General features: G+C 43.4%; 1 protein-coding gene across 2 annotated transcripts; it reads right to left on the bottom strand.

Moving 5' to 3' along the window:
* Positions 1 to 1,866: 1,866 nt before the first annotated feature.
* On the bottom strand, positions 1,867 to 18,780 carry CLBA1 (clathrin binding box of aftiphilin containing 1). Of its 2 annotated transcripts, none has more exons than XM_073349823.2 (6): positions 18,678 to 18,780; positions 16,434 to 17,142; positions 12,444 to 12,592; positions 10,579 to 10,708; positions 5,979 to 6,089; positions 1,867 to 2,123 (listed from the first exon to the last, which is right to left on the bottom strand). In XM_073349823.2, the coding sequence occupies exons 2-6, from the start codon at positions 16,905 to 16,907 to the stop codon at positions 1,884 to 1,886; spliced, it is 1,104 nt and encodes a 367-aa protein (XP_073205924.2). In that variant the 5' UTR covers positions 16,908 to 17,142; positions 18,678 to 18,780; the 3' UTR covers positions 1,867 to 1,883. The 2 variants fall into 2 exon arrangements, with proteins under 2 accessions (XP_073205924.2, XP_073205925.2); XM_073349824.2 differs by lacking the exon at positions 1,867 to 2,123 and adding an exon at positions 2,341 to 4,257.
* Positions 18,781 to 19,484: the final 704 nt, after the last annotated feature.

Genomic DNA, 19,484 nt, shown 5'->3' with positions numbered 1-19,484 from the left:
AGGTGTCAACAGAAAAGTCTTCTGTATGCCTAGCTCACATGTATGCTCATGTGTAGTGACTGGGGCTAGCCACTTGAAGGAATCATGATCATATGCCCTAGGCTGTTATACACATTACTTCCCGCAGTCCCCATTTGGCCTGGAGTGGCGAACCGCAGCCAGTGGGAGCTGTGATTGGCCGAACCTGCAGACATGGCAGGTAAACAAATTGGCCCAGCCTGCCAGGGTCCTTTCCCTGGCGGGTCACGTGCCAAAGGTTGCCGATCCCTGATCTAGTAGTTGGAGCAATGGCCAGGGAGTTATGATTTCAGGTTTGTATACCCAGCTCCACAACTGATTTACTGTGTACCCATAAGCAAGTCATTCAACCTTTGTAAAAGCTTTCCGCATCTGTAAGATAGAAATTCTTGACCACATAAAAGGGTATTAGAGGGACACTGCCTACTTAAACATTGTATTTCTGCTTTACTATCAGTAATCCTAGAATCAACCATAGAATATCAGGGTTGGAAGGGACCTCAGGAGGTCATCTAGTCCAACCCCCTGCTCAAAGCAGGACCATTCCCCAACTAAATCATCCCAGCCAGAGCTTTGTCAAGCCTGACCTTAAACACATCTAAGGAAGGAGATTCCACCACCTCCCTATGTAATGCATTCCAGTGTTTCACCACCCTCCTAGTGAAAAAGTTTTTCCTAATATCCAACCTAAACCTCCCCACTGCAACTTGAGACCATTAGTCCTTGAGACCATCAGCTACCACTGAGAACAGTCTAGATCCATCCTCTTTGGAACCCCCTTTCAGGTAGTTGAAGGCTGCTATCAAATCCCCCTCATTCTTCTCTTCCGCAGACTAAACAATCCCAGTTCCCTCAGCCTCTCCTCATAAGTCACATGTTCCACTCTCCTAATCATTTTTGTTGCCCTCCGCTGGACTCTCTCCAATTTATCCACATCCTTCTCGTAGTGTGGGGCCCAAAACTGGACATAGTACTCCAGAGGAGGCCTCACCAATGTCGAACAGAGGGGAACGATCACGTCCCTCGATCTGCTGGCAATGCCCCTACATGTACATCCCAAAATGCCATTGGCCTTCTTGGCAACAGGGGCACACTGACTCATATCCAGCTTCTCGTCCACTGTAACCCCTAGGTCCTTTTCTGCAGAACTGCTGCCAAGCCATTCGGTCCCTAGTCTGTAGCGGTGCATGGGATTCTTCCGTCCTAAGTGCAGGACTCTGCACTTGTCCTTGTTGAACCGCATCAGATTTCTTTTGGCCCAATCCTCTAATTTGTCTAGATCCCTCAGTATCCTATCCCTACCCTCCAGCGTATCTACCACTCCTCCCAGTTTAGTGTCATCTGCAAACTTGCTGAGGGTGCAATTCACACCATCCTCCAGATCATTTATGAAGATATTGAACAAAATCGGCCCCAGGACCGACCCTTGGGGCACTCCACTCGATACTGGCTGCCAACTGGACATGGAGCCATTGATCACTACCCGTTGAGCCCAACAATCTAGCCAGCTTTCTATCCACCTTATAGTCCATTCATCCAGCCCATACTTCTTTAACTTGCTGGCAAGAATACTGTGGGAGACTGTGTCAAAAGTTTTGCTAAAGTCAAGGAACAACATGTCCACCGCTTTCTCCTCATCCACAGAGCCAGTTATCTCGTCATAGAAGGCAATTAGATTAGTCAGGCATGACTTGCCCTTGGTGAATCCAGGCTGACTGTTCTTGATCACTTTCCTCTCCTCTAAGTGCTTCAGAATTGATTCCTTGAGGACCTGCTCCATGATTTTTCCAGAGACTGAGGTGAGGCTGACTGGCCTGTAGTTCCCAGGATCTTCCTTCTTCCCTTTTTTAAAGATGGGCACTACATTAGCCTTTTTCCAATCTTCCAGGACTTCCCCCGATCACTGAGTTTTCAAAGATAATGGCTAATGGCTCTGCAATCACATCCGCCAACTCCTTTAGCACTCTCTGATGCAGCGCATCCAGCCCCATGGACTTGTGCTCGTCCAGCTTTTCTAAATAGTCTCGAACCACATCTTTCTCCACAGAGGGCTGGTCACCTCCTCCCCATGCTGTGCTGTCCAGTGCAGTAGTCTGGGAGCTGACCTTGTTCGTGAAGACGGGGGTAAAAAAAAGCATTGTTCTTGAGGCTGTGAAGCCAATAGTTAAAGTTGCTCATGGGTATTTAAGCACCTTATTAAATCAGCACTTTAATGCAATGATTGCATTTCCATTTCAAAATAGATGAAAAAATACATACAGCAGAAATCTGTATCTAGAACATTCTATTAAATACAACATTACAAAAATCAGTGCAGACGTGTTAGCTCTTGCCAACTTTTTACTATAAGAAGGTTTCTGAAGCTAGGAAGTTCAGTGTTTCTTTAAAGTTATAAGACTTTCAGCCCTGATCCTACACCCACAGAAAGCTTTGGGTGAAGCCACACAGAAGTCATTGCAGGATCAGAGCCTTAAATTCCTGGCCATTTTAAATGGCACCTATTCAAATAAAAGACTAACTGTTAAGCTAGACTGTTCCCATTAACTGAGTAGGCATTATGCAAACACTTTTTCCTAAATTAATAGAACTGAGGTATCCTGAAAGTTACTACTGCTAGTAAATGTATAACTCAGCTCTGATTTTACTGCTGAATGGAGTTTATATAGATTTAGGCCTTAATTCTGCCAATACCTACACACTTCATTTTAAGTGCAGACTACGCATGTCCTCAAAGTTAAGCATGGGCATAAGTGTGGCTAGGCCTCAGTGAGGGTCTCATTTAAATACAGGTCCTAACACAAAGAAAGTGATTACTTTTTAGTATTTAAATTAACATTTAAAACATTTAATTTCAGATTATCCAGTTTCTCTGTCACATGCCTTTACAATTCAACTATATACAATATACTTGTACAAAACCTCTTGTTATAATGCTGTACAGTTATCTTCATAAAGTCACAGTAGAGGCATATCTGGCTTGTTAGAATAAAAACAATCATACAAAGTTTTCACATTTATAAGGGACAAAGTAACGAAAATATTGATATAACCTGCATGTAAAGTTCTTGCTAATGAGTAATGTAACTTATACACCAAGTGAAGATGAATATTTGTCAGGAGCGAGCCATAGATTCTGTGGCTGTTATTAAATATGAAGTGTACCTGACTTGGCCCTATGGGACTTGTACATGCAGGACAGTAGGAAAACTAGTTAGTAATTAGTATGAAATTTAAAGTCTTAAAAACAGCAGCCTCTAGCACTGCACAGGACAAAGCCTTGACTGCACAACTAGCTTCTAACAGTTTTACAACCATGATGACTAGGCCCAGTTTAAATGGTTGGGGGCTGAATGTTTCTAAAGTCATGTTACAACTGCATTCAAAAGATATTACAAGCAGAGACTGATCCTAGAACAGTTTCTGAACCTGCTTATAATACTGACTCCATCCAGGCTAGCTGGTTAAACTGTGTTAAAACACCACTCAGTAAAAATGCCATTCAGTGGTAGAAGTAAAACTGTACAAGCCATGGTTATAAACAGAAAGCGATGTGAAAATCATAGCGTGTGTGGTGGAGTTGGAGAGGGGTTCCTCAGGTTAGGGGATCAGCAGCAACACCGTACCAGACCCAAGGATAGTCCAAAACAAACCAAGTCAAGGAAAAGAGATGGTAACACCAAGGCACACCTTACAACACACCGAAGATGTGTTCAGATTTTTGGGGGGAGGAGGAGTTTGAATTAAAAAGATCTATTTAGACCAAAAGGGAACAGATGTTAAAAGCTCACAGAGAGATGACCAAATGCCTTTATATGTAACGCTTGGTTCTAGCTGGATTACCATACAAGATATGACTTCATCATTTACCATGACTGCCACCAAAATTTACTAGGACAAAACTAGAATCTAAACCTAAATTACAATAAGTACCTTTTAGTAAAAGAATTGCTTTAGGTGCAACATACAGCTATTATATAAGATTTTTTTTTCTTCACAAAAACATCTCTAGTCTTCAGTAACAAAATGAAGGTAAACTGCACTTTAAATGAAAGAAAGATAGGGACTTTTGCTTTAGCAAGCATCACTGTTGAAAATTTTCATTTTTAGACCGTGTGTACTGAAAATCCTCTTCTTTCTTGGGACAGTTTTAAATTGCATATTTCCATTTAATGGTGTCCTCTTCAAAAACAGGTTATAACTAAAGAAATGACCATGTCTGGAATCTGGTGCTACAGGCAGCTGAGTCAAATGAGGGGGGGGGGAAAAAGTTTTTAATAGTTTAATAGTTTTTCTGCAATTAAAACAGCTTACATTTTCAAACAGATTGTAAACATTTCAATTTGGTAACTTTATTTTTGTCAGTAAGACTAATAATTTCACAGTCAGGAACATAAATGTACAAGAGGCCTATTAGTGCATTTAGCCCATCCCTAAGTGAGTACATGATTGTTTACTACAAGACACTGCCTAACATGTATTCTAGTTTGCATTATCTTGCTCTGGGACTTCCTGTTTCTCCTGAGAAGCTATTCCAAAATCCATTAGATCTTGTTAAATAAGATTTTCCTATTCAGCCTACATTTTCCTCTTTAATTTCATCCCATCATGTTGATTTTTACCTCTTGATTCACTCCTCCCACAAAAAAACCCTGCCTCTTACAAATGTTCAAGATGTGTGGCTAGCAAAGATCTCCCCACCCTTACCAAATAACAAAATATCTGACGTTTATACTTTCATGAATCAATCCTACCAGTTTCTCTGTCCCACGTGTTTCTCTTCTCTAAACTCCCTCCTGTTTACATCTTTCAGGTACTGAGGTGTCCAAAATTGAACACAGTTTAATATTCAGCTTGTAAAGTGGACTAAAAACTCGCATGCATGTGCGTGCGTGCATTTTGCATTACCAGAGCAACAAGACCGTTTATGTTTTGCTCAAAAGAAAGGGAGCTTTTGTTTGACATTCTCATCTAAACATTACCACAGCTTATTAAAAAAACAAAACGAGGGCCTTTTCTTTTAGAGAAATGAACAAGAATGCAGTTTTGTAACATTTATTTCTAAATGTGAAGTTTTCCTTCAAAATGAACAAAATTCCTGTAGCAAAAAACTGATGGAATTTGCAAGGCTCACTAACAACTGCCCCATAGCGCGTAGAAATGCTGACTTGAAATAGAGACTAAATTTAAGGGCAAAGTACACCGACACCAGAAAATGTTATTTTCAAGTGTAAGTAATTACCTGATTAAACTAGCTTGAAGACTTTAAGTATTTCCAGTTACGTCTCTCTCAGCATACTAACACAAATGGGCTAAGTCCTAGTAATATCCTTTGTTCCCGAAACCCCAAACTCTTAGGGCAGTTCCATTTTACTTTATTTCAAACAGTTTGCTATTGCGTCTTTTGTTGAGAGTAGTTTTTGTTTACTCTGTTCTTTCCCTCCCCTGAAGAAGCCTAAACTCTGATTCACTCTGAATACCTGAAATACCAGTTGGACACAACTGCCTCCTCCATTCTTCTTCCCTTCCTCCCTCACTGTTCTGTAAGAGTGAGTCACGTCTGTCTTTTTATTCACGCCTTCATCCCATTAATCCTGTTGTATGGTGACTGGACCTCCTCAGTCATCAAAGTGTCATCAATCAATATTACATGTTTGCTAGTATCTTAGCACAGAGCCCATACTAATCATGCAACTTAAGTTCCTTAAATAACATATGACCTGAAGTTCTAACTCTCCCAATCTTACATCACTTTGCACTTGGTGCATACATAGTACTTACTGCACGATTTCCAGGAGCATTTGAAAAGCAAAATTTGGCTGAAGAACTGCCAGGTCCCACTAGAAAGTATGTTAAAACATGAGTGGGGGAGGGGAAATGCTGACAACTGTCTGTACAGCACCCAGGGACATATAAAATATGAGACCTGTATCTCTCTAACGTACTTGCCTCAGAACTCTTACCTTGGTTTGAATTAGTGCTTTACAGTTACTAATATTGAATCCATCTTCTAAGTCTTCATTTATTTTAACGTTTGTCTCTTCCAAACCGTCTTTGCTGTCTCCTGAGAAGTCCTAATCAACAAGTAGCATAATTTAAAACACTCTTCATAATATCAAGTGTCCATCAATGTCAAAAATGCTTTATTCAACATAAATGGGCTTTGGCCCTCCGAAAAAGGTCCCCCTCTCAGAACTAATAAGCAAATAAGCGTTTAACTTTATTTTTGGAAGTTGCAATCTAAATCCCTGTCCTATAATCAGCTCTGTAACGTGTATCCCCTGCCACCACCTACTTCCCATGGACTTCAGTGCAGTTCTGTGCAGGGGCAAGATTCTGCCCACTTGGATCACACAGCTGGATTGTGGCCTAAAAACGTCACTTGGAGACACTCTTACTGTTTTTTTTAGGGGGGAGAGGGTTTGGGGGGAAAGGTTAGGCCTTGGGTACATGAGAAAGTTGTTCCATTTTAACTGTACCAGTATCAGTAAAGCAGTACCACCCCTACTGTGGATGCTGTTATATAGTATAATGTGAGAGAACCTGCTTGAATACAGAAAAAACCCCTCCAACCACACACTCCTAATTGTCACCTACCACCCTGCAATGGAACCTATATTGGATATTATTAAACAATTCAAATCCATACTTGATGGAGACCAACTCAACACAGCACCCGATCCTGCCATCAGTGGCAGATTCACAGATAGGCTCATGCCTAGGGCCCCCAGCCAATTTGGGGGCCCCCACAGGAGCCTGGGCAGAAGTAGGGGTGCAGCTGGCACCAGAATGGTGGCACTGCCCCCTGCATCTCCTCTTCCCCCTGAAGCCCTGCCTCCTGGCCAGAAGTCAGAGCCAGGCAGTGGTAGAAGTTGGCCAGGGAGCCTGGGCAATTCCAGGAGTGTGGGGCTCCAATAAATCTTAATCTGCCTCTGCCTGCCCTAACAGATGCAAAATCTGCAGATAAATCTCCACTGCTATACCCCGACAATACACCTTTCAAAGTCCACAGGTACTGCATATGCTTATCCCAACATATGGTGTACATCATGCATAAGGCCAAGATTTTTATCAAGGATATTTTTAATAAAAGTCAGGGACAGGTCATGGGCAATAAACAAAAATTCACAGAAGCCGTGACCTGTCTCTGACTTTTACTAAAAATATCTGTGACAAAATGGGAACCCGCTGGGTAGCTGCAGGGGCCGGCTAAAAGCCCCAGGGACCCCCACTACCTGTGAGGGCCCAGAGCTGCAGGCAGCTGTGGGGGGTCCCCCGTGGCAGCAAGGAGTTGCTAGGGTCCCATGCTGCCTGCGCTGGCCAGGGCTGCAGGGATCCCCGGCCAGGGCTGCAGGGATCCCCAGCCAGGGTTTCCCTGCCTCCCACAGCTACAGGGGCCCCTGTCCCCCATGGTGGTAGGGAACTACGGAGGTCCCCTTGCTGCCCATGGCAACTGGGGACTGTGGGGTACACCTGACCCCGGTGCAGCAGCGGGGAGCTGCTGGGTACCCTGGCTGCCACTGGTGGCTGGGAGCCTCAGGGCCCTGCCACCTACCCCGCAGCTGCGGCGGGCTGAAGTCACAGAGGTCTTTGGAAGTCAGGGATTCTGTAACAAAATCGTAGCCTTACTCATGCAGTGCACTAAGTGCTCCAACAACTAGGTAGGTGAAACTAGACAATCGTTACATTCTGAAAAGAACTCCCACAGATAAATAAGACAAAACCACTATCACGCGTGGGTAAACACTTTTCACAGAATGCTCACTCCGTATCTGATCTGGCAGTGCTCATCCTCAAAGGAAATCTGCACAACACTTTCAAAAGATGAGCCTGGCAGTTTAAATTAATAACTTGCTAGAAATCATAAAGACACGGGATTTATGGCTTACTACAACACCCTAAAGCCCCCTAACCCCCCATTTTTTGTCCTTTGGCTGCACAGGAAATAATTAGCCACTTCACTTTGAATGGTCCCGTAGATCAGTGGTGCTCAACCTTTCCAAACTACTGTACCCTTTTCAGGAGTCTGATTTGTCTTGCATACCCCCAAGTTTCACCTCACTTAAAAACTACTTGCTTACAAAATCAGACATAAAAATAGAAAAGTGTCACAGCATACTATACTGAAAAATTGCTTACTTTCTCATTTATACAATATTATTATAAAATAAATCAATTGGAATATAAATATTGTACTTACATTTCAGTGTATAGTATATAGAGAAGTATAAACAAGACATTGTCTGTATGAAATTTTAATTTGTACTGACTTTGCTAGTGTTTTTTATGTAGCCTGTTGTAAAAGTAGGCAAACATCTAGATGAGTTGATGTATCCCTGGAAGACCACTGCATACCCCCTGTGGTATACGTACCCCTGGTTGAGAACCATTGTCTCAGATATATGTTAACTACTTATGCTAACCAATATATTCCACCTTGTATTTAGGTGTGACACTGGGTACCTTTCCCAGACCTGAAGAAGAGCTCTGTGTAGCTAGAAAGCTTGTCTTTTTCACCACCAGAAGTTGGACCAATAGAAGATATTACCTCACCCATCTAGTCCCTCTAATATCAGCATAAAAACATCTTATACCTGTATATTTAGTCCTGTACAGAAATAGGGCTAACTGTACCAGTATAAGGTGCTGTGATGGGGTGTACCTATCCTGCACCAGCCCCAAAAGGGTTAACTGTGCTTTGCAAACTGAGAAAGCCCTGCCCCTCCAATTCTGCTGGGCATGCTGAGCCTGGAGGCAGAGTATAAAAGAAAGCAGCACTACTCAGTCTGGGCATGCTGCTGAAGCGGGAGGATACAAACTACAGGCTCCAACTACACAGCTATGGCATGCAGAGTTTCAGATGGACCCCAGGCTGTCTGATGATCTCAGAGAAGAGATTGTGCTAGCAGGAACTATGCCATCCAAGGACCCCAGAGACCTGCGGGAACGGTGGAGCACCACTGAGGGAGAAAGGGTCAGCCCAGGGGAGTTAGACTCTTCTCTGGTGAGTGAACCAGGGAACCAGTCGGTGTGTTTCAGGAGGATCCCTGGTGACTTGGGGGTGAGCACCCTAGCACTGCCTGGGCTGAGACAGGGAGGAGCAGAGAGGGCCCGAGTCCCCCTATCCTGGGTGCCATACACCCCTGAGTAGTGCCCATTTCTCCAACAGATCACCTAATTCCACAGAGCAGGGTGACTTTATTGACTCTGGCCATTGGGTCACACCACCCTGGGCAGGAGGGCTACACTCTTGATGCTGGCCACTAGGCCCTACTACCATATTTATAGTAAGGGACATCAGCATAAGACCTAACTGGCTGCGGTACAGTCTTTTCCTTTCTTTATGACTACACGTGACTAACACCCCATGACGGGTGTGTTAATACTGATATAATTGCATCCACACTAAGAGAATAGTAATGCCCTAACTATACCAGTTAAAAATAAAATCACCCCTCTAGCCAACACAGTTATACCAGTATAACTCATGTGTAGACCAGGTCTTGCATGACTAACCAGCACTGCAATTTTGTTTGATTAAACTCATCTGAAAGGCTGATTAATCCAGGTAACACCAGGAGTTTCAAATAGGCAACCATCAGGAAAGCTAACAGCAGCTAGTAATAAAGATAGTTACCTCTGAAAAGCAGAGCAAGAAGATTAAATTTGTGCTAACCAAACAAGTAATTATAATAAAAATCTACCTCCAATTAATTTTTCCAACATAAAAAGACAGAATAGCAACATTCTGCTTTGGGAGTTTAAAATGTTGCATTTTTAATCTCTGAATTTATTTAAAATATTTTTTTCTGTATTATTTTTTTACTCTGAAATGAGTGAAATGATTTGAATAAAGGCAAACTGAATACTGTGTTCCAACCTGTATAGTTAAGCCAGATATTCAAGCATACAGAACTTAATTGGACCAACTGATTCCATTTTTCATAAAGAGCAGTCCAATTTTCACATAAGTCAAGTCAACTGACTTCACTGGACTGAATCCATAATGTCTTGTATAAATTCTAATAACTCCTCCACCTCAAAGTAGGCAACCCTCCCCCCCCCCTTACATTTGTGGAACTCTACCAACAAAATCAGAAATCGATTCAGTTGTAATGACCGTATGTCACTTCGTTTGGATTATTGAGACTTCAATACATTCTCCACTATAAATTGGCAAAGACAGCCAGAATTTGGTCTTTGCATCATTATAATATCTTAGCAGAGAAGCCTTAAACTAAGGGCTTGTCCACACATGACAATTCATCTGGAATAAAGTAGAGTGTGAATTTAAGTGGAACAACTATTCCTGATTTACTCCATTATTTTGGAATAAGTGTGTCCACACAAGGAACTAATCAGGAATAACTTCCTGTGTAGACAAGCCTTTACATCATCAAAAAGGACCTAGCTGAAGATATTAGAATTTGTGACCCACCAAAATACACTTCCTAGTGCAGCTGTGTGACAAGTCTTTTTTTTCTGCCTAGATGACTTTAATGACTACAAGTTTAAATCGAACACTTACACTGATGTTCTAGCCAAACATATTTTTTAAATTACCTTTTGATTTACATCTATTCCAAGAGCAGATAACAAGTTTTCCTGGCAATGGGATTTATTCCAGGGACATCTTAAACCCGTGGTGCTATTGGGGTCTCTAAGAGTTCTCCAGAGGTTTCCAGAGTCCATGCTAAAAAGAAATGCAATTTGAAATTGTAGTTCATAGAAAACTTCCAAACAAAATCCATGATCTTGAGCCCATACCTCCTATAAAACCATTATCTAATTTTCAATTCTAATGCAACCTCCCTGGAGACAACTGTACAGGGGTACACCTTGAACCACCTACTATGCAATCTGACTTTCTTAGAACTGTTTGTCCAAGTCATCAATCCAACTTGCTAACAAAGATGCATGATGCCCAATGATATAAGCAATGGCAAAAAAATTGTGCATGCTTTTTTTCCCCATCAAATAAATAGCCATACAGCAAGAGCATGTCTGAGAGAGCTTTATATGCCTACATATCTCCAGAATGAGTAGAAGTGGACAGGAAATATGCATTAGAAAAATCATGATCCAAAGGTGGTGATGTCCAATTCATGTTGTGGAGAGCAAGCAAGTACAAAGCAGAGTTCTATTTATTTATCTTCAAAGGCAGCTAACCTACAGTTTGGTTAGTCTGTCTCTCTCAACCCTCTTCATTATTTCAGCTTTCGGGCTGCATTGAGCCAGCCTGATATTCACATGGGTTACCTTTCATATTTGGTCTCATCTGGGTAGGTGTGATTTCCTTCTCTGTGATGCTCAAACAGTATTTAAAGCAAAGGCCCAGCTCCAAGGAAACACAGAGGAAAAGAATTAGGCATCTAAATCAGGATGTCAAATTGCAGAAGCCTAACTACTTATTCTATTCAGGTTCTTATGCCATGTTCATCACCACACTATCTGTGTGCCTTCCAGTAGTGCATTAAGTGATGTGGCTAACATCTGTCATGGGTAGTTTATCACATAGACTATCTAGGTTCCTTGTATGTTACACAGCACCATAATATTGGTGTGCCTCCCAAGAATTAAAACATAACAATCTCTCTCTCCCCACCCTCTTTTCTTTCCCAACAGTAAGTTACCTGATCAGACTGGTGTGCATGTAAGGAGTTTATTGAAGGGAAAAAATAAAAACATTTATTTTATTGCATGTGTTAATTCTTGGACCTTCACTAATATGCAGTACAAATAACTAAGCCTACTTTTTAGTTACAATGTTCCAGATGTGTGCAGAAACCAGAACAGCTACTAGTGCAGATACACTAATCCTTTCAAAACAGGTAACGAGTTGATCAGCATTCCAGCAGACTTAACAGCCAAGTTACCCATTTCAACTGCTGTTAACTTCATAATCTCCAGGAAGGAAACCAGATGCACCACTGATTAGGGAGAGCATGTAGCTTAACAGGAGGAGCAATAATTACTGGGAGAATTGGGAGGCTGTTGTCAGAAAAGTACCAGTGATTGGGGAAAGAAGAACCTGTGTTGCTACTCTTGATGAAAGAGAAACAACACAAACCTGCAGGAAAGAGAAGGAATGCTGACAACAGAAAGAACACACACGCTCTGTCTGTTGGTGTCCAGCATTCCAGGAACTTAGCAATCAGAAGTGCTACCAAAAGTAGTAGGAATTCTACAAAAAGAATGAATAGCAGCGATAGGTGGACTGTTATACTTTTCAGGGACTAGAAAAACAACCCCATTTCCCTTCTGAACCCAATAATCTGATAAACTTCATGTACTGATTAAACAACCAAAGATCTGAAATAGCATATTTTAAATTGAAACGAGTAAGTTCACTCTCCTCCCCGCAACTTCTTTCAGAAAAATTAACAGTATTATTGCTAGGTGTTTGACTGTTTACTTAAATTCCTTACCAAAGCTGTCTCTTCGTAAATTCAAGAATCCCAATGTCTTCATTATCTGCGTCAAGAACTTGATCTAAGCTTGTTATGCTCTCTGTGGACTGTGGTACAATGACTTCTGGAAAACTCAACTTAAAAATATCTTCATAGTTGAGATTGGCCTAGAAAAAGCAGAGTTTTATTACAAACCTCATTAGGCCAATCCTGCAGTTCACACAGGACCTGATCCAAAGCTTACTGAAGTCAATGGGAGTTTTTTTCCATCTACTTTAAGCCTGACGCAAAGCCCCTTAGTAGTAGCACACCACACGCTCAAATCTACAAGTATTTTACTTAAATGAAGGATTGGGGTCAGAGTACGTGACCGATGTAGATATGCACACATCGTGTTTATACGTTCAATTAAATGAGGTATAGTCACATTATATACGTAGTCAATAGTTAACTCTATGCACACAGTTTACAGGATATCCAATAAAGCTGAAATGAATCTTTGTTTACTTGTGTGTGCACCATAAAATGGTGTGTTTCTTTAATTGCTGGTATAGAACCATGAGAGAGAACTTACACATTTGTTCCTCCTATGCCAATAATGACTGAGGATTTGGAGGATCAGGTCCTTATCCACATGAACGACTCTTACTCATACAAAGAGTCCCAGTGCAATTAATGACAGGTTTCAGAGGAACAGCCGTGTTAGTCTGTATTCGCAAAAAGAAAAGGAGTACTTGTGGCACCTTAGAGACTAACCAATTTATTTGAGCATGAGCTTTCGTGAGCTACAGCTCACTTCATCAGATGTTTACCGTGGAAACTGCAGCAGACTTTATATACACACAGAAATCATGTGTATAAAGTCTGCTGCAGTTTCCACGGTAAACATCTGATGAAGTGAGCTGTAGCTCACGAAAGCTCATGCTCAAATAAATTGGTTAGTCTCTAAGGTGCCACAAGTGCAATTAATAGGATTATTTGCAGGAGTATACTCACATGAGTAAGGATATGCAGAATCAAGCCCTGTTCTAGAAATGCTCAGTCCATCTGCTCCAAAGTTTTGATTTTGACCATTTTAATTCCATTTTTGCCCAGAATGATAGAATTTATTTATTTTTAAAACGTACTTTTGGATTGCAATATTCCTTTAGTGTGTTTGCAACCCAAATTCTGTAGTTGCATGAGAACCAGAAAGTGGAACTCTCTAGTCTGTTTTCATTGTCTAAGATGAGTAAAGTAGAAAAATGAAAACATGTTTAAAAAAATGCAGTGTTAAGTGTAAGTAAATACAAGTCCAGGGACTTTTCAAAATATGAACTCTTACTTGACACTATCCATTTAATGTTTTTAAATTCAGATAGTTTAAATCTACAGCTGGCTTGCTACCAAATTATAATATTCTCCAAGCTGGTCTAATTTTGGGACTAAACTATTTAGTTGTGTCCTTTTTAAACCATCTCTGTGTGCGGAAGATAGGGTAGAGGAGCATCTTATATCATTCTTTACTGCATTCAATGACGGGGTGTGAAGGAGTTGGCATCTTAGCCACACTTCTGTAGAATAGTGACACCTTGGAAACCAGGAATGTAAACTCTGGAGGCTTTTTTTCTACATTATTTTACAGCTATCGAGCAGGAGATTGGTCTTGGTCAGACAGGACAGGTTCAATCCCTCTCAGTGGGGCTGGTGGAAGGCTTATGTAGGGGATGAGCCTGGACTGCCCAGAAAGTCTCAAGGAATGGTGCTGAGTCCTAGGTTGCCCACAAACTCCTGATACTGTCAGAAGGGAGATTTATTCCTAACGTACGGGCTCAGAACCACTAACTTTCCTGAAGGGTTATTGTTGGGGTGTCCAAACCATCTATATAGACACACATGTGGCTCGGGAAATTGTTCATGCTGTTGTGCATGTGTAACAGCACTGCTATGGCTGACCAAGTGTCATGTGCCAGAAGACCTCCTGTAAGAAGGAGCCTGCTCAGAGAGGGAGAGAGTGGGTCAGGAAAGACTGGGGAGGAGCTCTGTATCCATCAGGTGGATGGGCTGGTAGGGGGGATAGCTGCAGGGATTAGCGGCCTTACCAGGGAGAGGCTTTAGGAAAGGCCAGGCAGCAGGTCCTGACTTCATGAAGGAATGAGAGTATGAAAGGTGTGTGTTGAGTTGATACTGAACTCTTTTTGTGAAAGAAAATGCTGAAACTATGTCACTGTTGGGAGCTTTCTTCAACATGCTGGCCCACCAGTCTACAGTATAATCAGATAAAGATTAGTTAGTATAAATATGTTGTTTAGCATTTTCCTGGATGGGAATCTCTCAGTGTATAGTCGTCTTATCTGCTTAGTTACATTATTTTTAACACTCAACTCCAGCCTATTTTCCCTCATCTTGTGGCTTTGTCATAATGAATGTCTAATGCGTGTCAGATTTCAGATCTGTTATTTTGTTAAAGCTAGGTACAAAGGAATTACCATAACAGACTAGTCCTGTGGTTCTCAAACTTTTATACTGGTGACCCTTTCACATGGCAAGCCTCTGAGTGGGCCCCCACTTATAAACTAAAAACACATTTTTATATATTTAACACCATTATAAATGCTGGAGGAAAAGCAGGGCTTGGGATTGAGGCTGACAGCTTGTGAGCCCCCCCCCTCCCATGTAATAACCTTGTGACTCCCCTGAGGGGTCTGACCCCCAGTTTGAGAACTCCTGGACTAGCCCAGTGGTCTTTCTAGTCCAGTATCCTGTCTGACAGTGGCCAATAGGAGATCTTTCAGAAGAAGGTATAAAATGGCGGGAGGGGCAAGCAGGAAGTCTCTTCATAGGCCCAGGAAGCTGCTGTTTGACTTACATCCTGAGGCCTAAGGGCTCTGTCTCAAACTATTACTATTTATTATTGGCAGCAGTGACAATGTGCTAGGTATGTTCCACACACAAGATGTAGTGTCTGCCCCAAAGACCTTACAGTTGTAGGCAAGCAATATACCAAGGAGGGGAGTGAGGGATAAATTACATTGTTTTCGTATACATTATATATACAAGGGGAATTCCCAGTAGTCCATCACTGTCTTTCTGCCCTGAAACTGAACATACCTCATAGTTGAGTGGCATACCCCACTCTGAGTTGCATCTGATACATCTCTTTGCCTTGGTTAACCATACAGATTATAGTAGGATGTTGGTAGCAGAAGAGATTTAAATGTCTCTTTTAGAGAGAAATCCAGTGACTTGGTATGGTCTGTTTTGGCCAGGAGTAACTAGTAATGTGTATTTATCTCTTCATGTGCTCCCCTCTCTTCTGTCCCACCACACCCAGGCTTCTTGTCCTAATTTTCAAAACCCTCCACAATTTAGAGCCTCCCTTCCTATACATCCCAGTGTCTTATCACAAGGCAACTCCCACCTTTCTCTGCCAATGATTCCAGCCTCAATCTCCTCCCACAAGAACCTTTGTGCTTTCTCCCAAGCTACCCCTTGCTCCTGGATAAAATTTCCAGCCAAAATCCATAAAGTCACCACCCCACTCAATCCCTTCTCAAAACTCACTTCTAAAATAGCACATTCAGAAAACAACCATCTGATAACATGTAGGTAGGTGGTGAGTTGTAATTACTGATATAATTGGCTAAGAATTATGCATACTACTAATCTCTGCTTTTAAATATATAAAATGTTTGTAACCCTGTCCCACATATTCTAGCTATTGTCTTTTAGATAAGTCCCTCCCCCAAAGCATGTACAGTAGCTTGCTTTGTGTTGTGCTAGGCATCATATCAACATAATCTGACTGTGGCCTCTAAGCATTACAGCAATAAAAACAAGACTAATCTACAGTATTTCATGGAAAAGAATCACATTTCATAATCTTCAACTTTGCATTTAATTACATTATCCTCCCAAAAGTGTATCCTCCCAAAGTACAGTTTGCACAAAGTGCTTTCTAGTACCCTAAAGAAACTGTAGCACAACAATTAAACTTTTAGCAGTCTCTGACTTACTAGCAACACATACCTTATCCAGAGAACTAGCACTAGGTTCCCTCCCATTGTGTACAGATGGGTTGGAGCAGTGATGCCCATGAGAAGTGTTGCAGTGTTCTCCATTTAACTCCACATCAGAAATTTTTGTTTCTGCTGAATTCACCAAAACTTCAGGACTGTGACTGATGCGCTCAGACTTGACTAAGGTTTCACTGAAACTTTCAAAGTCACCCCAGGAACTGTTGGATTCTGATGTACAACGAATGCTTTCAGAAAACCCTTCACAGTTTCTTCCTCTACTGTTCCCCCAGGGGAGGCTCTGATACATCATTTCAAGTTCCACTATATCTTCCTTAGTTCTTCTTTCATTTATGTTACATTCCTTAATTCCCTCACTATTTTGACTGAGAGACATACCACTCACTTTGGCCGTAAGATCTTTCAAAGCCTTCCAGCTTAATGCTTCAATGGTGCTAGGACTTTCCACCAAGTGCTGGTCCTGCATTTCTGTGTTACTGCAATAATATGAGATCACTAGGAAAACTTATAATGTAGAAAACAGAAAATGTAGTCTAGATGCTTAAATTCTAATGTTTCCAAAGCAGAATAAAGATCTTCATTTTGTCTTAAATAGTCTGTAATAATGATGCTAAAAAACAGTATGTCCTTCACTCTCTCCCCCAGTGATCAACATTGTGTGTGTTATTCAGTCTGACTGTCGTTCCACCGCGGATTTCAGTCTGCAAAGGAAGGATTGTAAATAAAGACAGCCGTGATAATGCCTGTCTAAAGCTAAGAAAAGAGAACTGATAAAGCAAGGAAAAAAAGTTCATGTTTAAACAAATACATTCCACTATTATATTGTTGAAAACAAACTTAAAGACACTGGTTTAAAAATGATCCATCTGAGGTTTATTTTTTTCACATTTGATAATACTTTGTGCCTAGTCAGTTTCACCATGTCTCCTGGAGTCTGTTTTGCCTTTTGTATCTGTCCTTCATAGAGCAATAGTTTGAAAGATAATTTTTTATCTGTGCAGGGGTGAGACAGGATTGTAAAATCACAAAAATTGGCAGTGGGACTCCAGCGGAGGTACAATACCTTTAATTATTTTTTTAAATTGCTTAGAGGCCACTCTGACTTCTAAAGGAGTGCCTGAAGGTGTAAGGCTGAATTTGGCTGGATATTAATGTTTGAAAGCTCTGATTTAATCTTAAAATGCTTAATATGTGCACATTCAAAAGATAAAGAACTCTAAAGTGAAATAATAATGGAAAGATTGTTCCCAACAGAAGACTTTAGTGGTGCTCAGTCCATACTAGTCTTGATATTAAAGCTTTATTCAGAAACTTGACAGTGAAAATAGGTAGTAGTAAGCCACAAAAATGGATATTATCAATACAGACTACTGACAAAAAATATAAGCTGTCTTGCATGCTCTGTAGTATAGTGGCACCAAGTTTGCTCAGGTATATTTCAAGTGATGATCAAAATGCAGGGAAATAAGTTATGTGGTGAAATTCATGTGTATGTGTGTAAGGCTTTTCTGGTCGTCCCTTTTTTCCTTAGTTGCCTGTCGGTGGCTTTGTGCATGACAGCACATTATTAGCACTCTGCCCAACGCATCAGACTCCTGCTCACCCACAGGAATAACCCCCGGCCCAGCCTCTCCAACGCCGGCAGAAAGTGCCCTATATAGGGCTGCTCGCTCAGGCCTGCGCCCTCCTTTATGCGCCGTGTGCGCAAGGGCAGAGGGGCAGGAACCCAGAGCCGATTCACTGTGCCCGGCTCCACGCCTGTCCGTGCCTCAGTTTCCCCAGCTGTCCCGTGGAGGCGATGGGAGGTGGGGCCCCTCCGCGCCCGGGCTGGGTGCCTGTCGGGCGGGTCCGGGCCCGGGCCCGGCTCTGAGCCGTGTCCAGCGGGCAGCCCCCCGCGCCCGGTCGGGCTCCGGGTGAAGCGCTGGCCCCGGAACAAGGTGCCGAGCTCGGCATTGGGCCGGGGCCGGCGCGCTCCGGGGCAGCCGCAGTTAGCGCCGCTGAGGCCGGATCGGGGCTCCCACGGCGCAGCGGTCCCCCCATCACAGCCGCCCCCCCCATGGGCCAGCGGGTCCCTCCCCCCGCCCGCGCCGCCCAACCCGAGAGCGCACCGGGGCCGGGGGACGGACCCCAGGAGGGACGGATGCCGGTCGCTGGCCCCGCCCCGCAGGGGCTGAGGGGAGCGGGTCGGACCCGGCCTGTCCCCGCCGGCCCGCCGCGGGGAGAGGGGCAGCCTTACCCGCACCGCCGCGCACGGCCGGGCCCGGCCAATGGCCGCCGCTGCCTCGGCCACCGCGACTGAGGGGAGCGGGAGCCCCGGCGCGAGCCAGCACCGGCCGGCCTGGGGGCGGGGCCGAGAGGCGGGGTCAGAGGGCGCGGAGGAGAGGCGGGGAGGGGGGGAGCGCAGCCCGGGAGTGAGGTCACTGTGAGGGGGTTGCACCTACCGTCGCTAGGGGCGTGGCTACACTGCGGGGGCGGGGCCTAGGTGGCTGCCGCGGAGTCTTTGTTCTGCCTGCCTGAGATCAAAGCTGGGGGTCAGTCCCCCAGGCGGCTCTTAGGCAGGTCCAGCTCAGCCAGGCCTGCAGTGCCCACCCCTGCCACCCCCTTACTGCCCAGGCAGGGGTCAAGATATGCCAGCCCTGCAGCCCCAAACAGCTCCTAACAAACAGTGGGAAAGGCTCACAGGGACACAAGGGGCAGTCCCTCTCCCCCAGCTAAGCTGCTTGCACCATGTGCTGGGCCAGGTGCAACCACCCTCCCCGCTCCTCGGGCCCAGGAGAAGTCATTGCTGGTTTTCAGCCGGTGGATTGGTGTGAACTTGTATCCTTCCTAGGCTCAAGCCAGCTGAAAGTTCTGCCTGCATCTCACCTGCCATCAGGTCCGGTTAGCCGCAGCAGATAACATCAACTATCCCAAAAGTGGAGATCTAGCAGGCGTAGTTGTCAATATTGTCAAAATGTTGCCAGGGACAATGCTGACAAGCTAAGGGCCTGGGGGATGCTAGGCTGCTGGATAGCTGTGGGCATGTTGGGTGAATTTTTAGGAT

This window comes from Lepidochelys kempii, chromosome 6 (genome assembly GCF_965140285.1).
Source record: "Lepidochelys kempii isolate rLepKem1 chromosome 6, rLepKem1.hap1, whole genome shotgun sequence".
NCBI lineage: Eukaryota > Metazoa > Chordata > Testudines > Cheloniidae > Lepidochelys > Lepidochelys kempii.
This window is presented reverse-complemented; position numbering and strand designations above follow the sequence as displayed.